Genomic DNA, 14016 nt, shown 5'->3' on the forward strand with positions numbered 1-14016 from the left:
TGCATGATTAATCATTAAAAGATCACTTTCTCGATTCAAACACCGGCGCAATCTTATTCCTACTTGACAAAGATTAGTCTGTGTCTATTAAACCTTTGACAAAATCACAGAGAACATTCAGATATGTGTTGGCGCTGCCACTGACCAGAGAGAGCAGTGGTCATGTATGTGAAACAGCTTCACAAACAGTCTTTTCAGCCACACGGTATCATTATTTCTGTGTTACCAATAATCATATTATCACAGAAGTACTGAGATAAAAGTTTATAGTTCGGATCTAAACAATGATGTCATCAGAAGCAATCCAAATAGAGTAAAATACCTTTTGAAAGTAACTTGGTGCTTAAAATAACGATTATATCAATTACATCGTTACACCAGTAGGTGGCGAAAAGTGACTGTTATAAAAAATTCATTTGTCATTGAATCATTCATTCAAGAGGTTCGTTCAAAAACGCTGAATCATCTAGTAATGTAACAAGTGAAGTCTTTATGAGTGAGTCATTAAATTTAGTTTTTTTTTTTTTTATAATTCATTTAAATTAATTAAGAATTTTTAAATAGACTGCAGCACTTAATTTGTCAGAACCTCCAATAAATTACGTTATTTTAGTTGAGAAAAAAAAAAAAAAAAAAAAAAAAAAAAAATTCACACTTCTCACTTTATCCAGAATCATGAAGCTCTAACCCTTGCTATATTAAAGTATTGATTTAAAAAAGAAAATAAAAAAGTACTGAACCCAAACTTTCACAAGAGGTGTGTAAAAGTCAACAGTTTGGTGTCACTGATATTAAACCTGATCATTAATGTCTTAAAGTGCCCATTGTCATTCACTTTTTAAGTAGCATTTTTAGCACTTTATAAAAGTTTGTGTGTCTTGTAAATTCCACGCATGCACTTACTTCCAAACCACCTCTAGCTGTAGCTTGATGGTTCCCAGTTCTGTTATGTCCACAACCATCATCTGTGGCCGTGCTGTGAAAAAATCTGCACTCCGGCACGTTACCATACCGACCAGGATAGAGCTCAACCCCTTGACCTCTGTTACCTACAGGACAAGAGACCGCACGGTGTAACATGCATTAAGTGTCAAAAAGTACCATGATAAAACCATGATATCATTTGAAGCATGTTCATCAGCTTAATGCATATCAGCGAGTTTCTATTCAGAGTGTTGCTGTGTGGTTGCTTACTAGTTTCGGGGATTTTTTGCCCATTTCATCATTGATCAGACAAAAATAGTAAGTCAAATCACTTAGAAAAGTAACAGCACACCTCTCCTCAAAAAGCCGCATGCCATTAATCTGAAATTTCATATTTGAGATCTGATTTTGAGTGACGAGGGTTTAAGGGAATAGAAAGAGGAAATCATAATTTTCATCTGAATTAGTTTGGCTCCATGTCTATATTTTCAGGGATGGAATTCATTTCAGACAACCAAACCTTTTATAAGCATTGTTACACTGGTCCAAAAAGCTTCAGGCAGTCTGTTAAACATCTCTATCATTCTCTCTCAGGGGGTCTGTGGGCGGTTTCTTCTATTTAGATCTAACAAACAGTATATGGACAAAAGCCCTGGAACCTTCTGTCATCACAACCCCCACAGACGACCCTGACAGGAAGTGGTATTTGCGCAGGTGTGAGCGTGAGTATACGTGGACGAGCTCACCTTGATCTCAAAGTTCCCATGGATGTGAGGGAGGAAGACCATCTCTTCTTCGTCCCACAGCTGTCGGTCATCCGTCTGGATTCGCCCTCTGATCCTCCATCTCTGACGGCCCAGCCGGATCAACACCTATATATCAAAATATCAAACCAAGTGACATTAATATTAAAGAAAAATAGCACAAGCACACTTTACAAGCAAAACATTTAGCAAAAGAAATATGTTAGGTTTTAACTGAAAAAATCAAGAATGTTGAAAATTGTTGTAAAAAATTTATAGTTACATGAACACGTCCATAGTTAATGTGACGAACTTCATACAACCATTAAGAATGACTTTTTCTTATGTTTGCATTTATTTTGATATCCAACACAATGAAATTCATGCATCATCTAAATTTTCCAAATACTTTTTGGGGCGACTGCGTGTGAATGTGTGGTCTTGTGCATCAGCCAGTCGATGGCTCCTGTGACCACATTCCATTGTACATGAAGTCACTGGAAACATGGCCTTAAAAATGTAATCGAATAGCTGGTGAAATATGTCATTTCTGCCTAATATTTTTAACTTAAAAGCACCATAACTCATTTGTGTCTTTCATAGGCTGATAAGACACAGAGTCTTGGATTAAAGGATTAGTTCACTTTTAAATGGAAGGAGGACCATATACACATATACAAATGTCTTTGTGTCAGTTTATCGTTTAAAATGCCCATTTCGTGTGCGTATCCTGTGTGTTTTAATATTAAAAAGCCTAAAAGAAAATTTTCGTCAGGACCGAAAAGAGTGACCTTTTCAACGTAATTGCGTATTACATGACGTCACGAACGCGCATCACAGAACAGAGCAAGGCGAGCATTTGTGCTTATAAAACTTCAACTTTTTAATTTATTTTTTAAATGGCCGATCGTTTCGCTAGATAAGACCCTTATTCATCGTCTGGTACCGTTTAAAGCCCTTTGAAGCTGCACTGAAACATTTGGACCTTGAACCGTTTGGGGCCCATTGAAGTCCATTATATGGAGAAATGTTTTCATCAAAAACCTTAATTTCTTTTCGACTGAAGAAAGAAAGACTTGGACATCTTGGATGACATGGGGGTGAGTAAATTATCAGCAAAAGTTTTTTTTAAAGTGAACTAATGCTTTAAGAGTGATGTTTTAGGGTCAAATGCTAAGGGTCAAATGCTAGGGTCAAATGTCCCCACGTCTTTTTTGCTTTTATGTATTAAAGTGATAGTTCTGTGATTATTTACTCACCCTCATGGCGTTCAAAACCCGTATGACTTTCTTTCTTTCAGTCATATATTTTTATGGTGCTTTTTTGTCAGTTTGGGAGACCATCAATGCCCCATCATTCATTTTCACTGGGAAATAGCAGCGTGCTGACATATGAGGGGGTGTAAATGATGACGGAACTATAATTTTTGTGTGAACTATCCCTTTAAGTGTATAACAACAGTAACTGGTCCAGCAACAGGATGTTGGGTTAAACCTCCTCACCTCATACTGATCTCCAGGACAAAGCCGAGCAAAGCCTATCAACCCTGCCTCGGCAAAAGAGAGAAAATATTAGATGTTTAGGAGACCAATGTTCATCTGAAACTCAAATTCCTGCATATTTGAGGTGCTGTGTATGTACCTTTCATTTTGATTTGTAGCTCTCCCAGCAAGATTTCCAGTTCTCCTTCCATTGCACACATGTCCTACAGGTAGAGATGAGTGTGAGATGTTTTTGAATGAATTTACATTATAGGTTATTTTTCATCAACACACTGGTTAGATATAATTCGTAAACAAAGGAAAAGCGGACTGTGGTTAAGCCTGTTTTGTTGTGTTGGGCTGGTCGGGATGTTTTGAAAGAGCCACCAAGCCACAGTGTTTACGCTTGTTGGGAAAACGACCACACAAATGGCTTACTTTTAGTTTGTTGTGTGTGTATGCTGTCCAAGACAGGCTTTACCTCCAGGCTGTGTCTGTGGTTACGGTTCAGCTCCAGTAAACTCTCTCGAGACTGTCGTGAAGACGGGGACAAAGAGAACGCTCTCTTCATGTTCAAAGCGCCTTGGCACAGCCGCCACTGGATACAGTACGACTCGTACAGCTCTTCAACCTGTTGACATCCACATTCACACAATACAGGTTTATTCTTAACAAATCTGACCAGTGTTCATACACAATCAAATTAAATGAGTATTTTTAGGTTGTGTTACCTTACTAATCTGAAACTCTAAGCGCCGTATGTATCTTTCTAAGGCTCGTATCTCCTGTTGTTAGCAAGCAGGGCATAAAAATCTTACATTTTGTAACCATTTTTGACAAAACACTCAAATGATTGAATATTAGAATTTGTTAATGACAACGTACCTTTTCCAGGTCATAGAAAAAACCCTGAGGAATGAAGAATAGTTAATAATAATACATGAAAAAGATGGATTAGGACTAGTTGAAGTTATTCTCAGTACAAAGTCTCACCAGTCTGGAGTTCCTCTTTGTGTCTCTCTGCTGGGATGACAGGAAGTCCAGCTCTGTTTGATGGTTTTCCAAGTAGTCCCTATACGGGATGAGATGTCATTAACATTCACAAGACTAGTGTGTGCGGTCCACAAATGGCTTCATTACTCTACTACGATGACTGCACATACTTGAGCCCTTTCCTCAAAGCCTGGAAGATTCTGTCCACCTGCTCAGGCTGTTGCCCCCAGACGCTGCCGCCCACCCGACCCGAAGAGGGAATTCTGGGAGATTTCCCTGCTATGACTTTTGTGCGGAGAGAGCTACGAGCCGAGGAAAGTCTGCAGGGTGAGATGGAATAGTCAAGATGGCGAAAAAAGACTTATGAAAAACACTTATATACACTATAGTTATATACACTATTGTCCAAAAGTTTTTTTTTTAAAGATATTAATGCTTTTATAGAACAAGGGCACATTAAATTGATGAAAAGAGACAGTAAAGACATTAATATTGCTATAAAACATTTCTATTTCAAATAAATGCTGTTCTTTCTACTCATCAAATCAGCATATAAGAATGATTTCTGAAGGATCATGTGACACTGAAGACTGGAGTAATGATGCTGAAAATTCAGCTTTGTCATCAGAGGAATAAATTACATTAAGATATATACATTTATTTTAAATAATAATAATAATAATAATTCACAATATTACTGTTTTTATTGTATTTTTGATCAATTAAATGCAGTGGTGAGCTTAAAAGACTTCTTTCAAAAACATTAGAAAAATCTTACAGACTCCAAACTTTTGATTGGTGGTGTACGACAATTCAACATTTGAAATCACTATTAAATCAATGTGAAATTCAATAATTCATAAAAATGACAATAAAGACAGTTATAATGTTACAAATGCCTTTTTGTTCCAAATAAGTACTGTGTTCTTCAGATGCTCTGTTTATCATTATGCTTTCTGCACCATTTCATATAAGTGTGATTTAATTTTAAGACACTTATCACAGATCAAACTGTTCCCACAACAGCTCAAGACCTCATACTTAGATTTATCCATCCATAATAGTCCTGTCTAATCATGTACTATCCAAACCTTTATGTTTTTCTGCCTATTTGATTTGCATTTTGCCTTTTACTTCAGCTTTATTGTTGTGCATTTTGGTTGTTCCCTCTGTCCAGATTAAATCCATTTTGCTTTCTATTTTAGATAAAGCTGGACACCCTCAAGAACCACCTTCATCTCTTAAAGCCCCCCTGTGGTGAGCTTTTAAATGTTGTTTATGTCTCTGTGGTGTTTTTTAATATGCTTTAAGGAAAACCATGTGCAAATTCACAAGTCAACACCATTGCTGAGTATTTTCTCTTTAAAACTGCAGTGAACCAAAGACAGTCTCAACAACACGGTTTGAAAACACTAGTGTTTCTGACACCACAATCTACCTTGTAACCAATCATGTCAACGTGTGATTGTCAACGAGTGGATCTCTGAGCTGCAGTGAGTGAGTGGAGGCGGGGCTCATTTGCATATTGATAGAACCGCATATACTTAATGAGGCAAGGGTGTAATAGAGTTAAAAAATTTCTTCAAGAAAAACACGTTTAAATATGTCATTTTGGTGATCAAGGGTGAGTTTTAAGGGATGAAATGATTGACTACAGGGAGACTTTAAATGAGCTGAATAATCAATTTATAGAGAAATTTATTTCTTTTGGCCATTTCTGAACACATAGCTGAACTTCACAAGTGCATGTAATAATTCAAAAACCGAAAAAAGACTGCATTGCCATTTCCACACTTCATTAAGTAACACAATGGTTTCAGTTGGCCAGGAGAATAAGAACAGTTTCTCACATTAGAATGCTTTCCCAAAACAGTGTTGGCCACTGAAAATGATGGTTTTCATGATCACATTGTGGTTATTTCAAACTATAATAATTTCGAACATTAATAATGTTTTTGAATGTATTTTTGGTAAATTAAACACTACTTTGGTCAACAGAAATATCGATTTCTTTCCAAAAACAACATTTGTTTTAGCAATTCCAAACTTTTGAACAGTAGTGTGTGTTTTTATATTCTGAATTTAACCCTCACATCCCATTTTAGTTACACCCACAATATAATCTACATATTTCAGCGATGTTCTGACAGTGTATGCTTACACAGCATTCAAACTCAATGACTCAATGACAATGTCAATAAACTCTCTTAGGGAAGGCATTCCTCTGCACTGCTCTGGGGGTCACCACCAATAACACAAGCTTTGGCTCTCTCACATCAGTATATTCCTTCCTGGCTCCATCACTGACATCTGTAACTCGCTGTAACTCGAGGTCCCTCAGCGGACAATTACACAAGTAATGCCTCTTTTCTCAATAAAGAGCTTGATTCTCTATACTTTCTCTTTTGATGTATTTTTAAAACTATTTATGTGAGTGTAACAGCAGACTTTCAGTGGAAAACAACTTACTTAATGGGGCTATATACAAAAACTTTTTTTATTTTTAATGTTGTTATGGTGTAATATAAAAAAAAAATATTATATCCTTCCTTATCCATTTAGTTAAGAGTGCGTTGCGCTTGCCAAGAAAGCCTGCCACACACGCTCTTCTGATCGGCTGTGATTTTTGATTGATTTTGTCGCATCTCGTCATGTTGCGTCTGGTGAGAACAAACAAACTGCTTGTTTCTGGAATGTTATCGCATCTGGTTAGGACTGGTGTAATGCAGCCACTGTAATGTAGCCTAATTAACACAAGTTTTGCTTACATAAATTAGTCACAAGAGGTTGTACACAGTCTCAAGAAAAGTAATCTGGTCATTTTTCATGTTCATCGACATAAAATTGTTGATATGCAGTGCTCATTTGACTACTGATCGCCCAACTACCAATGAAGGTTAAACAAAACTACAGAATTGGAAAAATAGAACACTTTAATTAAAGTTAATCTATTAAACATGTTCTCGGGCATTCATTAATCTCAAAGGTATGTGTTTTGATGCAACCCCCTGCTTCTTCCAATAATAATAATAATTGTGTTAGGTAATAGGACCTACTTAAAATAATGGAAATGATCTAAATCTAAAATTAGCCAAACAATTTCTTTATAATTGAGGTTACAGAAATCTAGGTTATGGTTTTAACACAAAACAAATGGTCATTCAGCCCTCATTCTGAAGATATTGCCTGATTTTTAAAAAATGTTCTCACAAATACGTTGACAAAAGAAGGGATAAATTAACCGTATCCAATTTACTCACTGTACAAAAGTCAAAAGAGTTGTTTAATCTGTTTCTTTATAACTGTAAATCCATGATCTTAACAGGATTGTAGCTGACAGCATTGATTCATATTTTGAATATGCTTAAAAAGCATTTTCTCACAATGCAGTTTTGTGAACCTTCTGCCATATAATAAAGAGTTTACAAATTGGAAGCAGGCGGATACGTCTCTGAAGTTGTTTTGGCCTTTGTCTGCAATCATTTAGTTTCAGTCTTTTACTTGGATGGGAATGCAGGAATGTAATGCTATTGTGACAAAATAAAAACTTAAACAAATGCACACACATACACACAGCTGTGTTTACTTATGTAAGCTGTCACACTGCTCACAGAGGATGCTTGTATTTGAATCTGAACCGTGCATCCTCTCAGGACCTTTGGTTCTTGAAATAACTATTGCTGTTACATAATAACTCAAGCTTGTTTATGTTTCGGATTGTGTGGAATGCCGAATTAGAACTATAAGCAATCAAAGAAAAACTGTAAGTCACATCCGATATAAGCTAAGCTCCAAAACCTAGTAACAAAGCATCCTAACTGAGATGGAGCCTGTGACTGATTTAGAACATCAATAGAGTGCAACAGTTGTGTCAAAATTCAATTAATTTTCTTCATGGGAAAATAGATTTTTAATTATAACTTATGAACCTTTAAAGACATACTACTGTAAGCTACAAGGTTATTTCTCCATTATATTTGCTTCTGCTGAAGGTGTCAGCCTGCATTATTACAGGTTGTTATTTTTTTTAATTATCGTGTTTAACGGTGGAATTCCTGGTGAAAAACTACATTACCCATGATGCTGTACAGAAAATTACACCAATCAGAGTCGGGAAAAGTAACATGCTCCAAAATAGTTCTTTAGTTTCGCGAATGACATAATCGAGTCGATCTCCCTATACGCTATATGCAATATATTCATATTTTGCAATAAACTTAAAATGTAGTTTTTATACATACAATCAAAATCTGTAAATGAGTAGTTTCATAATTCTCTACCGTTTTTTATTTAATTATGCTGTTCACAATGCTTCACGGGATTGTAGTTCTTAAAATAAGTGCATAACAGACACATATTGGATAAAATAGGTCATTTTTAAGACTTTAACTACAACTTTTTTAGTACTGAGTGAAATATATTTACGATTTATTAAAAAAAATGCTGTTTAGAAAAGTACAATGCTTTTATTTTTAACTCTAGCGAAGGTTTTAGTAATTTTGTTTTTTATACTTCTGTTCTATTTAACTTTATTTTCACTTCAGTTTTAATAATTTTAGTAGTTCAACTTTACGTTAGTTTTTCCTCAGAAAAAGTAATTTTTCATATTCTATTTCAGCTTAATTTTAATTAGGCCTACTGTAAATTGTAGATTTTTAATAGTTTTAGTTTATTAACTAAATAGTTTAGTTTATTAAAAACAACATGCATGGCCTTATTGCAGAAAAGATTCAGACTCCTCACAAATGTTTTGTGCAACATTTTGAAACCTCCCCAAGATGTCCTCATTTCATAAATTCCAGTGAACAAGAGTCATGCTTTTCGTGAGCTTCCATGGCCCCTGCTTTGAGGACATTTATCTTAAGAAAAGTCAAGTAATACAATTTGACACAGATGGTAACAACACATCATCTTGTCTTAAACACAAACAATCCTCGCTTACCTTCTCCGGCCACCGAGTGCGTTTACTCCAGTGAAGGAGCGGCTCCGCTGTACCATGCCGCCGTCAGCCGGACAATCAAACTTCAGCTTTACTGACATCTCACCCCGCCTACAACAAACACAAACACAAGAAAAACAGTTAGAAATCTGCTTTTTCATAACTTAGCCTAGAACATGTTAGCAACTGCATAGCAACACCTTGGCAACCACCCGCAACCAAAAAGCATCACACTCACAAATAGAACACATTATCATCTGCATGGCAACGCAAACCACACATCTAAGCGCTAAAAACCTCTCAAAACACCTTAGCAACACCCTGGCAACTGCTCAGAAAATCTTAGCATTCTTGCAACCACTCACAAAGCTTAAAGCTCAAAAATTAATTAAAGCTGCTCATAACAAACTCCTCATCCTTCAACCTCAGTGACAGCCACCCCTTTCTCCTCCATGAGAAATGTCCATGTCTCTCCTCATCCCATAATTCTTCTCTCCTCTGTTATTGTACATAGTTTTTGAACATTCCTCAGACACTAAGGCCACAAAACACCAACAGTGGCACCAAAAAGTCACTTAAAGTGGTTGTGAAATTAAAATTCGTCCTATCTATTTTCTAAATGCATGCTATAAATCTTTTTTGACCTTGTAATGTTTAATCAAATTGCTTGATCTTCTAGGGAAAACGTCATATTTCTCTCTGGTGATGTATGCAGTACATCACAATACAGAAGAAAAGATATGCCGCTACTTCCGTTTCACTTAAAATGTCTTTGGATTAGATAAGAAAAAACATCAAAACTAACTGCCATTTGTTTCAAATAAAGATAACACAACATTGAAAGATCCTTTCAAATGGTCACAACAAATCCTGCTGGATTTGAGCACAAATGACACTTTGCATTTGTGTGCATAAGTGTGATTTAAGTGTCCAAATACTGTTCACTTATAGCTTTTGCACCTGTTTGGCTCAAGAAAACGTTTTTGTTGACAGTGGCACACAAGAGAGACAGAGCGGAGAAGAGAGAGGAAGAAAGGATGAAGAAGAGAGACGGAAGACAGGAAAGGGACAGAGAGAGATGTCTTGATTGCAAACGCAGAGGCAACTATCATTCTCTACAGGACAGTAACTCATGTTTCTTTTCCTACAAGAGGAAGAGAGAGATCTGAGAGCTAGATGAAGAAATGTGGGGGGTAATGTTAGATGAGCAGGGAGTTTCAGAAAACCATGTTTGTAAGTAAGAACCATGGAAACAGCACTATACTACCATGACAAGTGCAGCCCATGAGAATTTAAAATAACAAAAGTATTTTTTTCTGAAGAAAATGAGAATTGCTTGCCTGTAAAAAATAAAATAAAAATCCGGGTGGGTTGCTAAGGCGTTGTTAAGTAGTTCAGGCGGTTGTTTACTAACTTGCCTCAAAATAAACCTTGACTTGGGTCCGTCATTCAGTCTGTAGGTTAATTTTTTTTTTTCTAGCGCTGGGTAAAAATATTGATTTTTCAGTTAATCGGAATCTTTATTTAAACGTTCTCGAGATCTCTCAAAAACGAGCTTTTTGTCAGTTGTTTCTCCTGCACCGCTTTTTAGAGGCGGACCAAACCGCCGCTGTTAAATCTACAGCCACCTGCAAAATAAGTCATACTTTACAGTCTGAATTAAATGTGATAAGAGTAAAAGTCTGTTTACCTCGAAATTTCCATCATGTTGTCCCCCTCGAGTTGTCCTGCATAAGTAACCACAGATTGATTCGCGAACTAATGAATCATTCAAAAAGACTCATGAACTCTCGTTTGAATCAGCCTGATAATATAATAAATTACATACCGTGATATTTAAATATTTTGCAAGATAGATGGATGCAATATTTTTTAAGTTAATCTCCTTCTCTACGTTATATTGATAGCCCAGTAGTCAGCGACAAGTGACTGTTTTATGAAAGATATTAGTTCGTTCAATTCGTCCAACAGATTCATTCAGAAACAAAACATTTTTAATTGAGTCATTGAATCATTCACTTGTTCAATTCGTTCAAAACACAGATTCATTTAGAAACGAATCTCCACATATGGATCTGCTCTGTGGTGGACCTGTTTTCATTAGAGGAGCAAAATAGTAAGTAAAAAAGTATAAGTAACTGGCAATAATCTGTCTGAAACTGTGTATATTGAACCCTATTTTATCAACTGCCAGACAAAATCATAAGTGTGAATGCTTAGAAAAGTGATAGCCTGCGTTTTGTGACAAGTTTTGCGATTTGGTTCTTAGTTTTAGGCCTATGTTTATAACAAATGTACCATTTTTGGCCATGGTAGCCTACTATTGTAAAACAAATTTTTTTTGGACGTGATAGTGCCATGATCTGAACACAACAAGTAGCCTGAAATCAGAAAAAGTGTTGTTAATATGTGCCTTGATTGAAACAAGTGTTGAAATGTTGAACCTCCTCCTAACAAATGGCACTGAGGTAGGTTTACCACAAAAAAACAGCACAATATTGTAATTAACCCAATCCATCTGTGTTTTGGATTGTTTTCCCCCAAAACGAGTGAAAAAACCCTAATTTCATTCTCCAAAAGTAGTGGTGGCATCCAGATGCAATGAAAACTGAGGGATTCATTAAATCCTTGTGGACATAAACACCAGAGACAATGTGTGCGTCCAGACTAGAACAGAGAATCACAGAATGTCAACAGATCACAGAGATGCATTACAATAAATTATGTCAGCATTTTAATTAAATTTACACAAACGGTTAAGGATAGTTCACCCAAAAATGAAAATTTGGTCACTCCAAACCATGGCATTCCAAACCATGTGCAAGGCATAAGTCATAAAAGCTTGGAGAACAACACGCAGGTGAGTAAATAATGACAACGTTGATGATAATTTTGTGTGTACTATTCCTTTAAGACAGATTGTTTAAGAAGCTTCAGTCATACTGTACATTTGATAAGCACAATAATATACTTATTTGCAAATAACATCTAGTCCTGTGTCTATAGTGAATATGCATTTATTTATATATATATATACACACACACACACACACACACACACACACACACAATTCTCAGTGGGATGCACAGTAAGATATCTGAGGGCTGGCCAATCAAAATATTAGCACAAGGATCATGTCTAGCATGAGAAACTGCCATACTAAGACTTTTTTCCATTTGTTTTTTGGCAGGAGGAAGAAAAACAGAAGGGTGTAGAGGGGAGGTATTGTGGATTTACTGGCTTGAACTGTGATTCAGAGTATGATGGCTGTCATTCCAAAAACATTTTTTTTTGTGTGTGTGGCATTTTGTATATTTGCAGCCATGGGATAGTTGAACGGCATATGTGTTAACACTTAACAATATCACTAAGCAATCACGTATGTAAATCTTCCTGGAAACAGCCAGATTGCCATTAATCATTTACCCAGGGGACTCATGGGATTTTGCGCCAAAGGGAATAGATAACTAGTCCAGAGCACACAAAGCTGTGGATCAAGAAAAGCACAGGGTAATGATGCCATTGAAGAGTGGAGGGTTCACAATCTAGGTCAGTTGGGTCGGATGGATTTTTTAGGACGTAACAGTACATAACGAATGTAATGATTGATATGAAAGCTTCTGTACAGGTAATTCAGTAAAAAAACTGGTATTTTACCAGTTATTTTATAAAACTACAGACCACAAAAATGTCTTTTAAAGAACAATGGGGTCTAAACAACATTGGACCCCATTGACGTTTTATAATAAGGACAAAAAAAAACACCAGACATTTTTCACAATTCTTTTTTGTGTTCGGAAGAAAGAAAGTCATGCAGGAATGACACTAACTATCCCTCTGAATCTACAATCATTAGCCTTGATCATTAACCAAGAAACTACCACCTCATGTGAGATGAAACTCTAGCCTCAGCATCTTTTGAAGTCCCTCAGCATCTTCTTTCATAAATGTTTGAAATAGAAATGGGTTTTTAATGACACTCATTAACATGCTGATATGTAACCTGCCTATTTTCATGACCCAGATGGAAGTTGTAGGGACAAGTAGACTACAACCATCAATATCAGATGTTAACAGAATTTAATAAGCTTCATCAAATTGGACATTGCATAGAACTTAGTCATAACAAGAAACAGACCTATCAACCAAATGTCCATACATTACAGCCAAGAACCAGCTTGGAATGTAGCTTAGTCAGGGTCAGGCCGTCGCTTGCATTCACAGCGTCTCGGACAAAACTTTCAAGACCACAAAATATCTCTAACGTGAGAAATTCGAAAGCATTTCCATGTGCTTTTCTGTGAACCCTGCCGTATGTTGTGTATTAAGAGTGATTTGTGAGCTCCTTGATTGCACAATTTTTCGTTCTGCCTTTTGTTTTGCATTGTTTATGGTTCTGCTGTTATCTGGAACTGAATCTCTGCTGAATCGTGCTTGAGTCATAGATTTCACTCTTAACTTTCAAGAAATAGATCTCAGGAGATCTTAGCTGTAATGAACTCTGCCCCCCTCAAAACGAACCCCATAGACCTCATACACACCCACACACAAACACATCACCCCTATCAATCCACTCTGGAACAAAGCCATGGATGACAGCACACAGAACATTAATTGAATAATGTTGAGTTTTGTGAAAAATCATCACCTTTATTCTGCTGTTTAAGATATTATTACCCAATACCCACGAGCAGGACTGATGTGTAATGGGAGTTTTATATGGTGCTTACTAAGGCAAAGATCACTATAACTAATGCTCATACTTGGAGTTGGGGATTAAAACAGGCTCCTAAACGTAAATAATCATTGCAGTTTAACTTTTCCCATAACGTTCATGCTGCAATCATGAATGATACCTCAAATTGTCCTGATTTTTGAGAAGAGGTATACCAATTATTTTCTTAATGGTCTGCCTATATGACTAAACCACAACTT

At 36.3% G+C, this 14016-nt stretch overlaps 1 protein-coding gene across 5 annotated transcripts in view; it reads right to left on the minus strand.

The window, feature by feature from the left end:
• The window catches only part of ripor3 (RIPOR family member 3), a 58496-nt gene that overhangs the window by 15866 nt on the left and 28614 nt on the right, over window positions 1-14016 (minus strand). For 4 of the 5 annotated variants that reach the window (XM_081381061.1, XM_081381064.1, XM_081381063.1 and 1 more), the window contains exons 2-11: window positions 9084-9191; window positions 4312-4461; window positions 4142-4220; window positions 4034-4057; window positions 3880-3933; window positions 3630-3779; window positions 3309-3372; window positions 3170-3213; window positions 1671-1796; window positions 904-1049 (exon numbers count right to left, since the gene is read on the minus strand). In XM_081381061.1, the coding sequence (XP_081237187.1) occupies window positions 904-1049; window positions 1671-1796; window positions 3170-3213; window positions 3309-3372; window positions 3630-3779; window positions 3880-3933; window positions 4034-4057; window positions 4142-4220; window positions 4312-4461; window positions 9084-9181 (935 nt within the window). In that variant the 5' untranslated portion in view covers window positions 9182-9191. Of the gene's footprint in view, window positions 1-903; window positions 1050-1670; window positions 1797-3169; window positions 3214-3308; window positions 3373-3629; window positions 3780-3879; window positions 3934-4033; window positions 4058-4141; window positions 4221-4311; window positions 4462-9083; window positions 9192-10770; window positions 10849-14016 lie in introns of those variants that run through there. The other variant, XM_081381062.1, reaches the window with a different exon arrangement.

Source organism: Scardinius erythrophthalmus, assembly GCF_964197995.2.
Source record: "Scardinius erythrophthalmus genome assembly, chromosome: 12".
NCBI classification, from domain to species: domain Eukaryota; kingdom Metazoa; phylum Chordata; class Actinopteri; order Cypriniformes; family Leuciscidae; genus Scardinius; species Scardinius erythrophthalmus.